Source organism: Ranitomeya variabilis, chromosome 1, assembly GCF_051348905.1.
Source record: "Ranitomeya variabilis isolate aRanVar5 chromosome 1, aRanVar5.hap1, whole genome shotgun sequence".
Lineage (NCBI taxonomy): Eukaryota > Metazoa > Chordata > Amphibia > Anura > Dendrobatidae > Ranitomeya > Ranitomeya variabilis.
Genome location: NC_135232.1, coordinates 1,025,211,024 through 1,025,230,899, shown reverse-complemented (window position 1 = coordinate 1,025,230,899; position 19,876 = coordinate 1,025,211,024). Strand labels below are relative to the sequence as shown.

Genomic DNA, 19,876 nt, shown 5'->3' with positions numbered 1-19,876 from the left:
GAGTTCGCGGTCACCTCCCCAGGTAAGAGGCAGCAGCTGCAACATCCAGGGGGGTCCCCCTGTGGTTGCGGGAGGTGTAGCGTGGCCCTCCCTGTAAAAGCGTCAGCCTGCACACTGCACCGCCACCCGGCGTGCAGAGCCACGCATTAAGGCCGCAAGGAGCCGGTTCCTCTCCATAGGTGCTTCTAGAGCGACATCTTGGTCCGACGGCGCATGCCCGAGACTTACCAGTCTCTCGATAGCACAGGAGCACGGGAGCTGCGCAGGCCCCAGTGGGGCGCTTCTGCACAGGCGCCGACAGCGGGAGCTTCTGCGCGGACGCCGGCGGGGGGGGGGGCGCATCTGCGCAGACGCCGGCGTTTGATGGGTCGGCGCTCGTACCGGCGTTGTGCGCATCTGCGCAGGCGCCGGCTCTGGACATCTGCGCAGGCGCCGGCGGATGGGCGCATCTAAGTATCGGCACGGGCGCTGGCAAGGAGGCGCATCTGCACAAGCGTCGGCGGACGGCGCTCGGCGCCGAATCCATGAGCTCTGCGCAGGCGCAAAATTAAAAAAAAAGCGGCGGGAATCTCCCGTTTAAAAAAGGAACAGAATCAGTTCCCAGCGGCTCCGCAGCGTTACCCGCAGTGTTATCTGTAACACGAGCCAAGCAGCAGTACGAGCCTCTGGCCAGCGTGAGCCTTGTGTCACAGCATTGGCGCCACAGTGGCAGCACCAGCCGCAGCAACAATGGCAGTATGAGTGACCCAGCATCACCCGTGCCAGAATCACCACCTCCAGGGTCATCGCAGCAGCATCAGCAAAAACGACGACAACTGAAAGGACACCAGGATACCACCGGTAAAGAACGCCAAAGGTCTCAGCATAGCAAGGAGTCCAGCACGGCGTCAGGGAAAAAGACGGACACAGAGCATCCCCAACCGGTATTTATGGGTCCTGGAGGTGGTAAGTGATCTTCGTGAATGTCAGAGGCAGTAAGATTATTATTTGTCTCTCTTATAGGGGAAGAAAAGCTTAGGAAAAACTAAGCATAAAATCTGTGCCCTTTGTAGAGAAGATCTCCCATCTACCTGGGAGAAAAGACTATGTAATACATGCATACAGCAAACAGTATCTGAGAACCTTTCCGGGTTCGCAGCCGATTTAAAAACCCTGATCAAGGATCAGGTCGAAGACACCTTTAGATCCCTTAAAAAAGGAAAAAAACAGAGAAAGACCAGACACAGGTCCCCGTCTCCGGCATCAGACACAGACAGTGATAGCTCAGTCTCAGTTTCCTCTGACTCCTCTTCTTCCTCATCGTCCTCTTCTTCCTCGGCGGGGCACAGTTGTTTTCCCATAGAAGACACTGATGGCCTCATAAAAGCAGTGAGGAGCACTATGGGGCTGGTAGACTCTCACCCCAAAAGATCGGTTCAGGACATTATGTTTGGGGGTCTAGAACAGAGAAAGAAGAGGGCCTTTCCGCTCAATGATGCGATCTCGTCACTAATTAAAAAAGAGTGGAAAAAAACCCATTAAAAAAATCACTGTTAACTCCGAAAAGAAAGTACCCCTTCGAGGACGAATCCTGCTCCTTCTGGGATAGAGCCCCTAAACTAGATGTCGCCATAGCTAAGGCATCAAAAAAATTTGCTCTCCCTTTTGAAGACATGGGGGTCCTGAAAGACCCTATGGACAAGAAGGCGGACGCCTTTCTCAAAAGCTCCTGGGAGGCAGCGGGAGGAGGTCTAAAGCCGGCAGGAGCAGCCGCATGTACATCCCGCTCCCTGATGATCTGGTTGGATCAACTAGAGGGCCAGCTCAAAGGAAAATCATCCCGGGACTCAATACCTTGCCGGTAATGAAAGGGGCTGCGGCATTCCTGGCCGATGCTTCGGCCGATTCCATCAGATTAGCTGCCAGATCAGCAGTCTTCTCGAACTCAGCTAGGCGCGCGCTCTGGCTTAAATGCTGGCCGGGCGATCTGCAAACAAAAACAAAACTATGTACCATCCCCTGCGAAGGAGAATTTCTGTTCGGCTCCACCCTAGACGACATCCTGGAAAAAGCAGGGGATAAAAAGAAATCTTTTCCCTCTCTGAGTTTCCCCTCCTATAGGAAGCCCTTTCGGAGCAAGAGGTTTTTCTGTAAAAAAACGGGGAGAGGCCAAGGGAGATGGGAAGATAAGAAAAACAAAAACAAGGGATTCATTTTTAACAAAAATCCCAACGATAACAAAAAGCCTTCCCAATGAAGGTTGGCCCCAGGTGGGGGGGAGACTGTCACTCTTTCTCTCGGCCTGGGAGAGGATTACCTCCAGTCACTGGATTCTGAGCATAATAGAATCAGGGCTGAAATTGACATTTCAAAAATACCCTCGTCCCTCCTTTACAATGACTTCTCCAAGGTCTTCAGCGGAAGAACAACTGGCATTGGAGAACGAAGTCATCGGGCTAGTAGGAAAAGGCGTACTCCTGGAAGTTCCCCCTCAAGAAAGAGGGCAAGGGTACTATTCTCCTCTGTTCCTGAGGAAAAAACCAGACGGGTCCTACAGGACGATCATAAACTTGAAAGCCCTAAACAGTTGTCTAGAGATTCAAGCATTCAAGATGGAAACAATAAAGTCATCTATAAAAATGCTGTTTCCTCAATGCTTCATGGTAGTCCTGGACCTGAAGGACGCGTATTACCATGTCCCCATACACAAAGATCACCAAAAGTTTCTCAGACTGGCAGTTTACATCGGGGGGGTGGTACGCCACTTTCAATTCTCAGCTCTACCCTTTGGTCTAGCCATAGCCCCGAGAATTTTCACAAAACTGATTGCGGAGGTAATGGCTCATCTCAGGGAACAAAACACCCTGATTGTGCCTTATCTAGATGACTTTTTGGTGATAGGCTCCTCCCCCCAACACTGCGAAAATCAGCTGACAACAGTAATACACTCTTTAAGGGAGTTGGGCTGGCTAATAAACTTACAAAAGTCCAGGCTGTTGCCTTCCCAGGTCCAGGAGTATCTAGGACTCACCCTAGACTCCATAAAAATGGAATGTCGGCTCCCGGGGAACAAAAAACAAAAAATTCAGGGTCTAGCATCAAAAATGCAATCTCTTCCCTCCATAACCCTCCGCCAGGCAATGTCCCTCTTAGGCTCTATGACTTCATGCATCCCCGCAGTCCAGTGGGCTCAGTTCCATTCAAGAGACCTCCAGTGGCAAATCCTATCAGAACAGGTCTCTCTAGGGGGGCATTTAGAAGGGCGGTTAACATTATCTCCTCGCACAAGTCACTCACTAGTCTGGTGGACATCGCAGGAAAATCTTTCCCGGGGAGTCCCGTGGGTGTTCCCAGTTTCAAAGGTCCTAACCACGGACGCAAGTCCCACGGGGTGGGGTGCTCATCTCGACGATCTAGTAGCCCAGGGCCCTTGGTCATCAACACTAAAAAACAAATCCTCCAATATGAAGGAACTTTTAGCAGTCAAGTTTTGCCCTGCGGGAATTCTTGGGTCCTCTCCACTCTCACCATGTCAGGGTGATGTCGGACAACCGGGTGGTGGTATCATACCTAAATCACCAGGGGGGTACTCGTTCCCAGAGTCTGATGGAGGTAACCAAGTCAATCCTACAAATAGCCGAGACCAAGCTCCTTTCCCTAACAAGCCTGTATATAAAGGGGGTCGACAATGTCAAAGCAGACTTCCTCAGTCGCTCCAGCCTAAAACAGGGGGAATGGGAGCTAAATCTGGCAGTATTTACCCAGATCACAAAAAGATGGGGTGTTCCCAAAATAGACCTCTTCGCAAACTACCTGAACAAAAAAGTGGACTCTCTTTGCTCCATAGCTCCCCTGGGGAACCCAGTAGTAGTAGATGCATTCCTGATCCCTTGGCATCATCAGCTGGCTTATGCTTTTCCTCCTCTCTCTCTGATTCCGGCAGTGCTGAGGAAAATTCGGGAGGACGGGGCTCTTGTAATATTGATAGCCCCGTTCTGGCCGAAGAGGCCTTGGTTCTCCTGGATGAGGAAAATGTCAATATCCGACCCATGGGTGTTACCAGACCTCCCAAACCTTCTATCTCAAGGCCCGGTCCATCATCCGCAAGTCAAGAGCTTGCTCTTGACAGCTTGGCTTTTGAGAGGAAGCTATTAGAAGGCAGAGGATTCTCTCCGGGGCTAATTTCAACTCTACTTCAAAGTAGAAAACCAGTCACAACAAAGCAATATGGTAAAATATGGAAAAAATTCCTTTCATCATCAGGGGCGAAAATAGGGGAAGAAATCCCCCGTAAATCCATATTAGAATTTTTGCAAAGTGGGTTGGAGATTGGTCTAGCCACGAGCACCCTAAAAGTTCATGTCGCAGCTTTAGGAGCCCTATTCAATTTCGATTTAGCCTCAAATAGGTGGGTCTCTAGGTTTATCAGGGCAGCCGGGAGATCTAGACCTCTTCCAGTAAGGGGTACCCCCCCAATGGGATTTAAATTTGGTCCTTAAAGCACTGACTAAATCTCCTTTTGAACCATTAGATGAAATCTCATTGAAAAACCTATCTCTCAAAACCTCCCTGCTGGTCGCCCTCACATCCGCCCGCAGGGTTAGTGACATACAGGCACTTTCAGCTAACCCCCCTTACACTCAGTTCTTAGAGGATAGGGTAATTTTAAAGATAGACCCAGCATACCTCCCGAAAGTGGCTTCCAGATTTCACAGATCTCAGGAGATATCTCTCCCCTCCTTCTGTCCCCACCCTAAAAATAGGGAGGAACAAATATTACATACATTAGATGTCAGAAGATGCCTCCTGCAATACTTAGAAGCCACCAGGGAGAGTAGGGAGGATGCTTCTCTGTTTGTGTGTTTCCAGGGTCCCCGAAAGGGGAAAAAAGCCTCCAAAGCCACACTAGTGAGATGGATCTCGGAAGCTATCAGCCTATCATACTCGGCAAATGGACTGTCCACTCCAGGGGAAGTCAAGGCTCACTCTACAAGAGCAGTAGCAGCCTCTTGGGCGGAGAAGGCCGGAGCTTCTATAGACCAGATATGTAGAGCTGCTACTTGGTCATCACCTTCCACATTCTATAGGCACTATAGATTGGACCTTATCTCCTCTTCGGACCTTACCTTCGGTAAAAGGGTTCTAGAGGCAGTGGTCCCTCCCTGAATGTACAATCTATTCAAATCTCTCCGTGGTGCCGTCATGGGCGACAGAGAAAAATATAGTTCTTACCGATAACGGTATTTCTCTGAGCCCATGACGGCACCCGTACATTCCCTCCCTTCACTTATGGGTGTACACATCAACACAGTGTCATAGATTATTTGATTTTAGGCACGCGGTATCTTAATTATACTAAGTAATGTTAAAACTAACTAACTTTTGTAGTCTCCCATCGTTCTCTATGTAAACAACTGATGCAGGAGAGTGGTACCGCCTTTTTATCTGTAGGTTTCCTGTCCTTGGTGGGCGGATCCCCTCTCTCCGTGGTGCCGTCATGGGCTCAGAGAAATACCGTTATCGGTAAGAACTATATTTTTTAGTGGCTTCTTCACTTTCCCTCTGCTGACATCCCCACCATCGTAATGGGTGACCATAATATCCCTACTGACACCCGCCAGCCAGCATTCTCCAAGCTCCTGTCCCTTACCTCATACTTTGGACTTACTCAGTGGTCCTCCACAGCCACCCTCACAGACGGACATACGCTAGACCTCATCTTCACCCGCCTCTGTTCCTTTTCTAATCTCACAACCTCTCCCTTCCCTTTATCTGACCACCATCTACTCACCTTCTCATCCTTGTCCTCTTCACCCGCCCCCATGTCCAGCCACTACCACATCCTCGCTGAAACCTTGCACACCTAGACATTCACAGACTGACTCTCTTACCCTTGTCCTCCATATCTTCACTTCACGACACGGACAGCGCCACCGCTTTCTATAACTCCACCCTCCCATCAGCCATAGACTCAGTGGCCCTCTCATGCATGGCAAAGTGCGACAAATCAATAGGCAACCCTGGCATAGCAACCTCACCAAAAAACTCCGACAAGCATCCAGGGTCGCGGAGTGGTGTTGGAAAAAAACACGCCTGCCAGACGACTTCACTGCTTTTAAACAAGCCACACTTGCCTTCAAACTAGCCCTCACTTCTGCTAAACAGACCTATTTTACTAACCTTGTATCTTCACTATCCTACAACCCAAAGCAACTGTTCAGCACGTTTAACTCTCTCCTCCACCCGCCACTGCCACCTCCAACTCCCCTTATCTCTTCTGAGGACTTTGCCACCTACTTCAAAAACAAGATCGACCAAACAAGGCAAACCTTTACTGTTCCACCTCCCCAACCACTCCATATACCAGACCTCTGCCCTTCCCTAATAACCTCCCTCTCCAACATCAATGAAGGAGAATTTGCTCACCTCCTTTCCAAATCACACCTCACCACCTGTGCACTTGACCCCATCTCTTCCCATTTGCTCCCCAACCTCACTAACATGCTCATTCCAGCCCTAACCCATCTCTTCAACCTACCACTATCTTCTGGTACCTTCCCCTATGCCTTCAAACATGCCACCATCACACCCATCCTCAAAAAAGCTAACCTTGACCCAACTGCTATGCCCAGCTATCGCCCCATATCACTGCTCCTGTTTGCTTCCAAACTCAACTGCTCTGACCAAAATTGCTAACGACTTACTCAGTCAAAGCTAACAGATAGTTCTCCATCCTCCTCCTTCTCGACCTGTCCTCTGCTTTCGACACAGTCGACCAATGCCTACTGCTACAGATTATTTCTTCCCTCGGCATCAAAAGCCTTGCCCTGTCCTGGATTGCCTCATACCTTTCCGACAGCACATTTAGCGTTTCCCACTCCCACACTACCTCCTCATCCCGCCCTCTCTCTGTTGGAGTCCCTCAAGGCTCTGTCCTAGGGCCCCTACTTTTTTCCATCTATACCCTTGGCTAAGGACAAATCATAAAGTCCCATGGCTTCCAGTACCACCTATATGCGGACGACACTCAGATCTACCTCTCTGGCTCAGATGTCGCCTCTCTGCTGTCCAGAATCCCGGAGTGTCTGTCAGCCATATCCTCCTTCTTCAACTCTCGCTTCCTAAAACTCCATGTAGACAAAACCGAACTTATCATCTTACCCCCATCTCGCGTATCCCCCCTACCTGACCTATCTATTATGGTAAACGGCATCACGCTCTCTCCCGCACCTGAAATCCGCTGCCTCGGGGTAACTCTCGACTCTGCCCTGTCCTTCAAACCGCATGTCCAAACTCTTGCCACCTCTTGTTGCCTCCAACTCAAACATATTGCCAGAATCCATCCCTTCTTCAGCCCACAATCTACCAAAACTCTTGTGCATGCCCTCATCATCTCCCGCCTCGATTACTGCAACACCCTCCTTTGTGGCCTCCCCGCTAACTCCCTTGCATCACTCCAGCCTGTCCTCAACTCTGCTGCTTGACTAATCCACCTCTCTCCTCGCTACTCCCCTGCTTCTCCCCTCTGCAAATCCCTCCACTGGCTCCCAATTCCCCAACGAATCCAGTTCAAACTACTAACACTGATCTACAAAGCCATCCTCAACCTGTCCCCTCCCTATATCTCTGAACTAATCTCCCACTCTCTTCCCTCACGTAATCTTTGATCCTCCCAAGACCTCCTACTTTTCTCCACACTTATTCGTTCCTCGCACAACCGCCTCCCAAGATTTCTCCGGAATATCCCCCATCCTCTGGAATTCCACGCCTCAACACGTCCGATTGTCCACCACCCTCGGATCCTTCAGACAGAACCTGAAAACCCATCTCTTCAGGAAAGCCTACAGCCTGCAATAACCATTCTGCCGCCTCACCAACCACCCGAGCTTCTGCCGCCTCACCAACCACCCGAGCTTCTGCCGCCTCACCAACCACCCAAACTTCTGCCGCCTCACCAACCACCCGAACTTCTGCCGCCTCACCAACCACCCGAGCTGCTGCCGCCTCACCAACCACCCGAGCTGCTGCCGCCTCACCAACCACCCGAGCTGCTGCCGCCTCACCAACCACCCGAGCTGCTGCCGCCTCACCAACCACCCGAGCTGCTGCTGCCTCACCAACCACCCGAGCTGCTGCCGCCTCACCACCACCAGTGCTGCAGCACCCCGACCTCCTGTCTCTTCCGCATTATCCCGAAGAATTTAAGTCCACAAGGACAGGTCCTCTCCCCTCTGTACCAGTCTGTCATTGTAAATTTGTTTACTGTTAACAATATCTATAACCCTGTATGTAACCCCTTTTCTCATGTATAGCACCATGGAATTAATGGTGCTATACACTGTGTTCCAAGTTATTATGCAAATTGGATTTAAGTGTCAAAATGATTTAATTGTTTTGTTTTTCAAATAAACTCATGGATGGCATTGTGTCTCAGGGCTCAATGGATCACTGAAATCAATCTTAAACATATGTGATAATTAGTTTTCCAGGTGATTCTAATTAAAGGAAAACTACTTAAAAATGATGTTCCACATTATTAAGCAGGCCACAGTTTTCAAGTAACATGGAAAAGAAAGGATCTCTCTGCTGCTGAAAAGAATCAAATAGCGCAATGCCTTGGTCAAGGGATGAAACATTAGATATTTCTTGAAAATTTAAGCGTGATCATCTTACTGTTAATAGATTTGTGAATCTGAGCACAGTCGTGTTCGTGCTGATAAAGGCATAATGAGGAAGGTTTCTGCCAGGCAAGTTCATCAGATAAAGAGAGCAGCTGCTAAAAAGCCATTACAAACCAGCAAACAGATATTTGAAGCCGCTGATGCCTCTGGAGTCCCTCGAACCTCAAGGTGTAGGATCCTTCAAAGACTTGCTTTGGTTCATAACCCTACTATTCGGCCACCCCTAAAGAATGTTCACAAGCAGAAACGGTTGTAGTGGGCCCAGACATACATGAAGACTAATTTTCAAACAGTCTTGTTTACTGATGAGTGTTGCGCAACCCTGGATGGTCCAGATGGATGGAGTAGTGGTTGATTGGTGGATGGCCACCATGTCCCAACAAGGCTGCAACGTCAGCAAGGATGTGGAGGAGTCATGTTTTGGGACGGAATCATGGGGAAACAGCTGGTAGGGCCCTTTAAAGTTCCTGAAGATGTGAAAATGATCTCTGCAAAGTATATAGAGTTTCTGACGAACAACTTTCTTCCATGGTATAAAAAGCAGAAACATGCCTTCAGGAGCAAAATCATCTTCATGCTGACAATGCACCATCTCATGCTGCAAAGAATACCTCTGAGTTATTGGCTGCTATGGGCATAAAAGGAGATAAACTCATGGTGTGGCCACCATCATCCCCTGTCCTCAACCCTATAGAGAACCTTTGGAGTATCATCAAGCAAAAGATCTATGAGGGTGGGAGGCAGTTCACATCAAAACAGCAGTTCTGGGAGGCTATTCTGACTTCATGCAAAGAAATACAAGCAGAATCTCTCCAAAACTCACAAGTTCAATGGATGCAAGAATTGTGAAGGTGATATCAAAGAAAGGTTCATATGCTAACATGTAACTTGGCCTGTTAGGATGTTTTGGAGTTAAATAGCTTTTTTGTTCAGTGAATGTGACCTCTTAATGCTTCAAATTCCACAAATGAGCATTTTCAGTTCTTTAAAACATATCAAATGTCTAGAAATTCTACTGTGCCTAATAATTTGGAACAGTGCATTTTGAGGTTTTATTCATTTTGGAGATTTAACTGTTATTATTGGGAGGTTTCTTCAATAAAATTTGATGTATACTCTAAAGGGTGATGACTTTTATTAGACTGGCTATATTTTTCTCGGATTTTCCTAAATTGTCGGTCCAAATGACAATTTGCATAATAATTTGGAACATAGTGTATAAATAAATAATAATTTTAAAATAGTGGGAAAAATTTAATTTTTTTGTTGTCACATCTAAATTTTATAAGGTTTTGGGAATCGCCTGTAGGTTAAAATTGCTCAGTACACCCCTAGATGATTTCCTTGAGGAGTCTAGTTTCCAAAATGGGGTCATTTGTAGGGGAGTGTCTGCTGTTTTTGTACCTCAGATGCTCGGCTAATGGAGCCCACAATCTCTTCAAATGGAATCCATGTTCTAAAAGCCAATAAATACAAAATATCCCATATGGAGTCCAATATGTAACAAAGTAAAAACAATACCTTAAAACACTTATTTCACCGGCATATTTCATCCCAGAAAACATACGAGTATATTAAACCAAATATATTTTATTAAATAAATTTTAAAAATGCATAAATCAGAGTGCCTCTCAAAGTTGCAGCGATATCCACGATATGCTAATACCAGTCAACAGAAATTAGTGTTTACACATATAAACACTCAGACATAATATGTTATAGCTTATATACTGTTATATGTGATCAAATACAGGTAAATTGAATCATGCGTATCACCGTTTTGTAACTTATTAATAAATGAACATTGTCACAGATTATAAGGTGGTACCCCAAGTAGCTCAGTCAGCCATATACGGTTGATCAGAGGGGTGTTACAATCACATATGTCATAATGTGGAATATGTAGTGGTATTATTTCCTACAGTGTCACATTTTCTGGGGTTCCTCTTATGTCACCTCAGGGGCTCTGGTGATGAGACATGGCATCCGCAACCTATTCCAGCACAATCTGTACTCCAAAATAGCGCTTCTTCACTTCTCAGCTTTGTACTGGGCCTGAACAGTAGTATCTGACCACATTTGTATTATTGGTGTACTCTGGAGAAATTACAAGGCAAACTTAACTGTGCTAAAGCAACATTTTATAAATATTTATTTAAAATAAGTAAAAAAGGTTTCACCCCCTCCCACTTCTCCATTTTTTTTTTGTTCCACTTTGCTTATTTATTGTAAAAACCAGAACGGTTAACAAACTTTTTGGGTGAAAATGTGAATACCTTGAGGGGTGCTAAAGTTTGAACCCTTTTAGTATACTGCCCCCAAAAATATTTACAATATGATGCTGGCGTAAACTAGAAATGTGATAAATGTTACTTTACTATTAAAGGGGTTGTCCACTACTTTCAATTAACCCCCCATTGTATCCCCCCAGGGCCCCTGATGAATTGTGCAAATACCTTCCGTTGCCATTTAAGCCTGTGAGCGGCGCTATGCTGGCGGCTGAGTCCGGGTCACGTGACCCCCAGGCTGCAGCCACCGCTTATTTCCGCCAACGTCACGTCAATTTCCAGACTCTGGAAATTGACGTGACATCAGGAGCAGGCGTGACCAGCCTCACAGTCAGCAGTCACTCATCAAGAGTGACTGGGCTGTGGGCGGGACTGTGGTCTGCAGGGCTGTGCTGGGGGCGGGGCTAGGCAGGGATGATTGTGCGGGCGCCGGTATGTGCGGGCCGGAGCCGGTATGTGCGGGTCGGAGCCGGTATGTGCGGAGGTCTGCGTGCCGGCGCCGGGATGTGCGGGCGGTGCTGGGGTCTGCGGCGGGTCTGCTGGCCGTGCTGGGGTCTGCTGCGGGACGGTGCGGTGGTGGCGGCAGGGGTGTGTCTGTGTGCAGGCTTCGTCCGATGGGACTACAAGTCCCATCGGGCTCTGCCTGCTACAGTGAAAGTAAGTGACACTAGCCAATGATGGGACAGTAGTAGTCCCATCATCCGGCTAATGTGTTGAATGTAAAAAAAAAAAAACACATACGCATATACAGTACATACATACAACACACACCATGTGACATGCGACAACATGCACCATGCGACATGCACTATGCGACAACATGCAACATACGACATGCACCATGCGACAACATGCACCATGCGACGACATTCACCATGCTGCGACATGCATCATGCGACGACATGCACCATGCGACAACATGCGACATGCAACATATGCCATGCAACATGCGATGACATGCACCAAGCGACAACATGCACCATGCGGCGACATGCACCATGCGGCGACATGCAACATGCGACGACATGCACCATACGACAACATGCGACATGCACCATGCGACGACATGCAACATATGACATGCAACATGCGATGACATGCAGCATGCAATGACATATGACATGCGACGACATGGAACATGCGACGACATGCAACATGTGACATGCAACATGCCACATACAGTACATACATACAGTGCATACATACAACATACAAACAGACATACAGTACATATAACAGAGAGTACATACTCACCATCACTTGTCACCTTGATCCCCGAAGCCAGTGTCATCTGTAAAAAATATTTAAATAATAAACAAACACTATACTCCCTGATCCACAGAAATCCAATTAAAATGAGTGTCCCTCGATCTCCCGTGGAGAGCAGGAGCATCAGCTGATGCGACCGCTCTCCAGGGGCTCCAGGAACACAATGATGGAAGGTATCATTCCACAATGTATTCCTCACAATGTATTACTACGCCCCTGTGAGAAAATAGTCCCTAGTCTCACTTTATGCCATTGCTGAGTGAGAAATTTTCCTAGGCAGCAATTGCCATAAAGTGAGCCTTTGTCCTAAGGTAACCTCTCAGTGATGCACTGCAGGAGCCATTGTCTCCTGTCAGTGTGTCACTGAAGGTCCTATAGAGCAGTCACATCACCCGATGTCACTGTTCTATAGGGGAGATCGTCGTGGGACACGTTATTAATTGGACTACGGCGGACAGGTAGTATACGGTTTATTTTACGTTTTTTGCAGGCGCTGAAGTATGGTAAGTATGGTTAAATGAAGAATATAAAAATACTTTTTTCCTAATGTGTGTGTGTTTTATTAACCCTTTATTAGTGTTGGATTAATACTGGATAGGCGTCTTATTGACGCCTCTCCGTTATTAACCCGGCATAATGTCACCTTACAATAGCAAGGTGACATTAACCCCTTATTACCCCATATCCAACCGCTACACGGGAGTGGAAATAGAGGGGCTAAGTGCCGGATTTGGCGCATCATACAGATGCGCCATTTCCGGGGCGGCTGCGGACTGGTATTTGTAGCTGGGGGGGGGGACCAATATCCATGGCCCCTCTCTAGGCTATGAATATCAGCCCGCAGCTGTCTGCGTAGCCTTTCTGGCTATAAAATATAGGGGGACCCCCTATTTTAATAGCCAGTAAAGGCTACGCAGACAGCTGCCGGCTGATATTCATAGCAGGCTACAAATATTGGCCCCCGGCCATCGGCTTTCCCCCTCTGGTGCAGAAAATTACGCGGCAGCCCACGCCGTTTTTTTCCGTTTTTTTATTAAATTAAACGCTCATTAAGGCCTTTTTCACACTTGCGTCGGTACGGGTCCGTCGCTATGCGTCGGGCCGACGTACTGACGCATGTTGTGAAATTTGTGCATGACGTGGGCAGCGGATGCAGTTTTTCAACGCATCCGCTGCCCATTCTGAAGTCCGGGGAGGAGGGGCCGGAGTTTTGGCCACGCATGCGCTGTAGAAAATGGCGGACGCGACAGACAAAAAACATTCACGTGAACGTTTTTTCGTGCCAATGGTCCACCAAAACACGACGGATCCATTGCACAAGAGATGCAACGTGTGGCCATCCATCGCGATCCTTCGCTAATACAAGTCTATGGGTAAAAAACGCATCCTGCGAGCACATTTGCAGGATCCGTTTTTTTCCCAAAAAGACGGATTGCTAAAAACGCAAGTGTGAAAGTAGCCTTAGAAACATTGACCTTTCTATTATATGTCTATGGATATATCTATCTATAGATATATTTATAGATAGATATATCTATAGATACATAGATGTATCTATCCATATATCTGGCTGCTTTCACACATCAGGTTTTTGCCGTCAGGCACAATCCGGCGAGTTTTGTAATTTTTCTCATAGAGTTGTATTAGCACTGGATTGCGCCTGATGGCCAAACGTTTCATCCGTTTTTTGCCAGATCCGTCAAAAAAGATGTTTCCCCCGGGCGGAATATACATACAGAGGAACGTTTTTTCTGTCTGGGCAAAAAAACGCACAGCGACGGATCCTGCAAAAAACGTATGAAACTGAGATGTGAAATGATGAATCCGGCCTCCGAATCCGTTTTTTCATGCATGTTTCCATTCAAATCATGCACATTTTCCGTTTATTTATTTATTTCCAAAAACTGCATCAAAACCGCGCAAAAACTGCATCAAAACCTGGTGCAGTTTTGCAGTTCTTGGTGCGGTTTTGATGCAGTTTTTGGTGCGGTTTTGATGGAGTTTTTGGTGTGGTTTTGATGCCGTTTTTGGTGCAGTTTTAATGCAATTTTGATGCAGTTTTTGGTTTGGTTTTTGCACGGTTTTGATGCAGTTTTAGTGCAGTTTTGATGCGGTTTTGGTGCAGTTTTGAAGCATTTTTTATGCAGTTTTTTGCGCGGTTTTGATGCATTTTTTAATTCGCTTTTGGTGCGGTTTTTGCGCGGTTTTGGTGCGTTTTTGAAAGCTAAATAAAGATGTATTATTGAACAAAAAAAAAAAAAGATTTGTGATGTAAAAGAGGATGTTGGACAATAATGACATTTGTCCAACCCACACTCCATTACACACACAGATAGATATATAGATGATAGATGAAATGGATAGACAGATCTACATATAGATAGATCTATAGATGCATACATCTATCTATTTCTATATCTATCTATAGATATATCTGGATAGATATATCTATTGATAGATGTATGGATAGCGTAGGGTGCGTGTACACTGTCCAGATTACATCTGAATTAGCTGCAGATTGGATGTTGTGTACTTGTAGTCCCATCGGATGATGCCTGCACACACACCCCAAAAGACCCCCCGCACAGCCCCGCACACACCCGAACAGCCAGGCACCCACCCGAACAGCCCCGCGCACACCCGAACAGTCCCACGCACACCCGAACAGCCTCGCGCACACCCGAACAGCCTCGCGCACACCCGAACAGCCTCGCGCACACCCGAACAGTCCGCAGACCCAGCACACACATACACACACATACTCACTGCCCACATTCCGCCCACACACTTCCCTCCTCCCGAACTGCAGCGTTTCTCGGACCCACATCTGCAGCAAAACTGCAGATCTTTTTTACATCTGCGGTTTTGCTGCGGATGTGCCCGACTCAATGAAAGTCTAAGGGTGCAGAACGCTGCAGTTCCGCACAAAAGAAGTGACATGCTGCGAGAAAAAAAAGCTGCGTGTCGGTGCGGCTTTTTCCGCAGCATGTGCACAACAAGTCTGCGGCTCCCATAGACTTACATTTGGTTGTGCACTACACTGCGGATTTGATGCAATTCTGTGCAGCAAAAAACACTGCGGATCTGCAATTAAATCCGCAACGTGTGCACACAGCCTTAGCATTTAGTGAACCTAGCAAAAAAGCCAAGCAGAAAACAAGTGTGGGATTGCACTTTATTTGCAATTTCATTGCACTTTGAATTTTTTTCACATTTTCTGTTACGCGACATGCTAAAACCAATGGTGTCGTTCAAAAGTAGAACTTGTACCACAAAAAATAAGCCCTCACATGGCCATATTGAGGGAAAAATTATGGCTCTGGAAAAGGAACACTGGCATATATGGAAGTATCCCAAACATATTATCACATAGCGACATGTCAGATCTGAAAAATTAGGTCAAAACTGGCTTTGGCAGAAAGGGGATTGTACATTCTTCCTGCTTAGTAAAATGATTAGGGGCCAAATGCATAATGAGAGATATTTCCTGTATATTCCAGTTGATTAGACAAAGATAAGTGTGCATTTTTTTTTTTTTTTTAATCATTGCTTCCCTTTTGTATTGAACACTTGATTATCATGTATAACAATTTTGTATATATTTAGAGTCTACAAAAGAAAACACAAAAAAAAACAGAGCCGGGTCCGTCGAAGATGCGTGGCACTGCCAGGCCACAGGCTGTCAGAGAACCATCCTCTACTCAAGGGCCGAGTACTACCCCAATTAAGAAAGTGGGTAACACTTCTGTATCACTGTACACTTCCGTTGTCTAGTTTTTTGTGAGATTAGCATTACTATGTAGTGAACCGAAGGCAAAAACATTTTATTGGTAAAAATATTATTTTATGGGGTTTTTTTCTGTACAACCCAATGCTATGAAATTTTGTGAAACACCTATGATGATAACATGGTCACTACAACCCTAGATGAAATAAATGAGGGGAATGGAATTTTAAAACGGTGTCGCATTTTCTGGGGTTCTGGTGATGTGACATGGCATCCGCAACCTTTTCCAACAAAATTTGAAGTTCAAAATAGCACTCCATGCCTTCTGAGCCTTTATCTTTGCCTGAACAGTATTGTCTGACCATATATTGGCCATTGGCTTGTGCTGGAGAAATTGCAAAGCAAATTGTGGGTTTAGGCAACATTTTATTTAAAGGGGAAAAAAATACTTTTTTCCCCACTTTCTATTACTTATTGTAAAACACAAGAATGATTAACAAGCTTTCTGAATGCGGTTTTGAATACTTGAGGGTTACAGTTTTAAAAATTGTTCCTTCAAAGTTACTTCAAAATTTTAGTAGGTCTTAGAAACAAGTTTTCGTATACTTCATTGAATTTTTGCTTTATTTTTTCAAAGTAGAAATATGTTCAGAGTTATTTTTACTATTAACTATTTTGCGTGGTATGTCTATCTGTATTAAAGGGCATACAAATTGAAAGTGAATTTCCAATATGTATTTGTGAATTTCCAATATTTTCACATATTGACCTAAATACACCACTAGCATAAGGCTATGCGCACACGTTGTAGAATTGCCGCGGAAATTTCCGCTGCAATTCCGCAACTCCTGCCGCCAGTATATCGCATGTGGAATTGGCATGCGTATTCCCACTAAACACTAGCATTTTGCAAGCATAATTAGCTTGCAGAATGCTAGCGTTTTCCAAGCGATCTGTAATATAGCTTGGCAAACTGATTGACAGGTTGGTCACACTTGTCAAACATAGTGTTTGACAAGTGTGACCAACTTTTTACAATTGATGCTGCCTATGCAGCATCAATAGTAAAAAGATGTAATGTTAAAAATAATAATAAAAAAAAAAATTGTGATATTCTCACCTTCCGGCATCCCCGGCAGTCTTCCTGCTCCTTGTGATGGTCCCGTTCCCAGTAATGCCTTGCGGCAATGACCTGTGATGACGTAGCGGTCTCCCGCTACGTCATCACAGGTCATTCTCGCAATGCATTATTGGGAACGGGAGCATCGCAAGGAGCGGGAAGACTGCCGGGGACGTCGGAAGGTGAGTATATCACGATTTTTTATTTTAACTTTTTTTTTTTTTTTTTAACAGGTATATGGCTCCCAGGGCCTGGAGGAGAGTGTCCTCTCCTCCACCCTGGGTACCAACCGCACATGATCCGCTTACTTCCCACATGCGGATCAATGCATTCCTATGTGTGCGGAATCCCCGCAATTCCGCACAAAGAATGAACATGCTGCATTTTTTTCCGGAATGCGATTCCGCCGCGGAAAAAAAAGCAACATGTGCACAAAAATTGTGTATTGCATTCTAATAATAGGATGCTTAATGTATAGGTTGTTTTCGTGGTTTTATAGTAAAAAAATGCCAAAAATCCTGAACGTCTGCACACAGCTTAAAGCATACTGTCAGGGAAAAAAACATTTTCAGAATCATTTGGGATATATGTAAGAAGTCCAGAGAGATTATCACCTAAAGTGACATGTCGGGCATGAAAAATTAGGTCCAAACTGGCTTTGGCAGAGAGGGGATAAATGTACATTCTTCCTGCTAAGTAGAATGTTTAGGGGCAAAATGATGGCTATTAGTCCTCTCACACAGCAAATACATAAAAATAGAGATTTCCTGTAAATTGCCGTTGTTTAGACTTACACATATAAAGACCACCAGAAACAGTACTGTAATAATTTTATGTAGGTGTGGAAGAAATGCTGCAAAGTTAAATTTCTTTAAAAAATACAGAAGTGTTTTTATTTTATTTTTTTATCAACAATGAAAATGCAACGTGAATGAACAAAAGAGAAATTTAAATTAAATCAATATTTGGTGTGATCACCCGTTTCCATCAAAACGTCTTGTGGTTGTTGTTTAATCTTTATTTGTAGTTTTCAGTTAATGAGATTGTCGTGTTTCGGGTGGTCTGTGAGGGGGGGGGGGGGTCTTCATTTGGTGCTTTGCTTAGATATTCATCCTTATGGCTTATGACATCTCATTGGTCCCTTGGTGACCTGCCCCTATTTTACATACTGCAAAGAATTATGGTTTGAAAAAAAAAATATCATTCATTGGGCAGGTGCTGTTACATGATAAGATGAACAAGATGGCCGTTTTCATGTTATTTAGAAATAGTTTTGTTGTGAAAAAAAGAAAGTCACTTGTGTAGAAAAATGTTTTCACTTAAAAATCATCTCATACCTCAAATAACAAGCCCCCACGCAGCTCTGTTAGCGGAAAAATAAGTTGTGGCAATGCATGATCTCTTTTTCTACAAAACAAGAAAACAATCTTTATCTACAAACTTGTTCTTAGTGTAACAAAACATTAAAAAAAAAAAAGTGTCTAAACCACAGTTGGTATCCACGTTTGTCATTACTATAGTGGGGAGAGCCCACTTAACAATTTATGAGGTGCGTGACTGCAGAAGCACAAGCTGGGCACAATGTATTGGCACACTAAGCTGGTGAAGTTGTCATTTTCTCTCTGCAACATCGGCTGCATGCTGATTTCTAGAAAACAGCCGTTGCGGCAAAATAGTCACTGTACTCATAAGATGAATTCTCAGGAGGGTGTAATTTCCATAACTGGGTTGGTTGAGGGGGGCTTCTGGCATCTAATATGTTCTGAAAACGGCACCTACAAACTATTTCAGTAAAGTCTCCAAAATTCATATAGTGCAGCTCCCCTTCCCAAGCCCACAACGTATGACCAGGTATGGGGTAGTGCTGCATTCAGCGAAAATTGTGTAACAATTTATGCTTCCATTTTACATTTGAAAATGTAAAATCTGTATAAAAAAAAAAAAAAAAAAAAAAAAAGATTTTGGTAGTAAAAATATTTTTTTTTTCTTGATGACTCGATATAAAATTCTGTAAAACCCCTCAGTGGTTGATACCTTTTAATGGCTAACTGAAAAGATGGTAACAAATTGCAAGCTTTCGAGACTACATACATCTCTTCATCAGGCAAAGACTAAAACAAATTCTGAAGAATCACATATTTATGCACAACATAGTATAGGAAAAAAAAAAAAGGAGAGGGGAAAAAACCATGGATAAGCCGGGTGACATGAAGCAGAATTACCATGGGTGATAAACAGTTACGTCCATAAATACTAACACGGTACCAAGATATATTTCTTTCCTGTGTAAAACCCCTGTCACTGCAACCAAAGATGAATCGCTTGTGGGATGTATTGTTTTTAATTTATTTTTAAATGGGGTTCACACACCTTTGTATTACCGTAAATTAATTTAGAGATGCACGAATGCGCTATGTGGCTAATATATATACACGATGCGTCAGCACACTGCAACTAATGAATACATGAACTCCCAATATTGCTGAAAACGTTAAAAGTGTAAGATACTTAGCTGTTTTTGATCATAGTGCAAAAGCCATCCAACCATGGTTTTTCATTCTTTCATAATAAAACCCTCTGCTAAGTAGCTTACATGTTAACGTTCTGCAGCAATAGTGAAGGCCATGTACTCATTAGTCGCAGGGGGCTGACCCATCGTGTATGTATAAAATGACACATCAGATTAGAAAAATTGTTCCTGGTCAGCTAGGTCAAAACGGACTTTGGCAGGAAGGGGTTAACTGTACATACTATTTCTAAAGATTTCACTTCAAAGGCAAAATAACGTAATCCACACACAGAGATATTTCCT

The 19,876-nt window shown here is 45.1% G+C and overlaps 1 protein-coding gene across 4 annotated transcripts in view; it reads left to right on the top strand.

The window, feature by feature from the left end:
- The window catches only part of CENPU (centromere protein U), a 190,764-nt gene that overhangs the window by 100,424 nt on the left and 70,464 nt on the right, over nt 1-19,876 (top strand). For 3 of the 4 annotated variants that reach the window (XM_077279588.1, XM_077279585.1, XM_077279586.1), the window contains one exon: nt 15,824-15,949. The exons of the other annotated variant lie outside the window; for it this stretch is intronic. In XM_077279588.1, the coding sequence (XP_077135703.1) occupies nt 15,824-15,949 (126 nt within the window). The remainder of the gene's footprint in view (nt 1-15,823; nt 15,950-19,876) is intronic. 4 annotated transcript variants of the gene reach the window in all.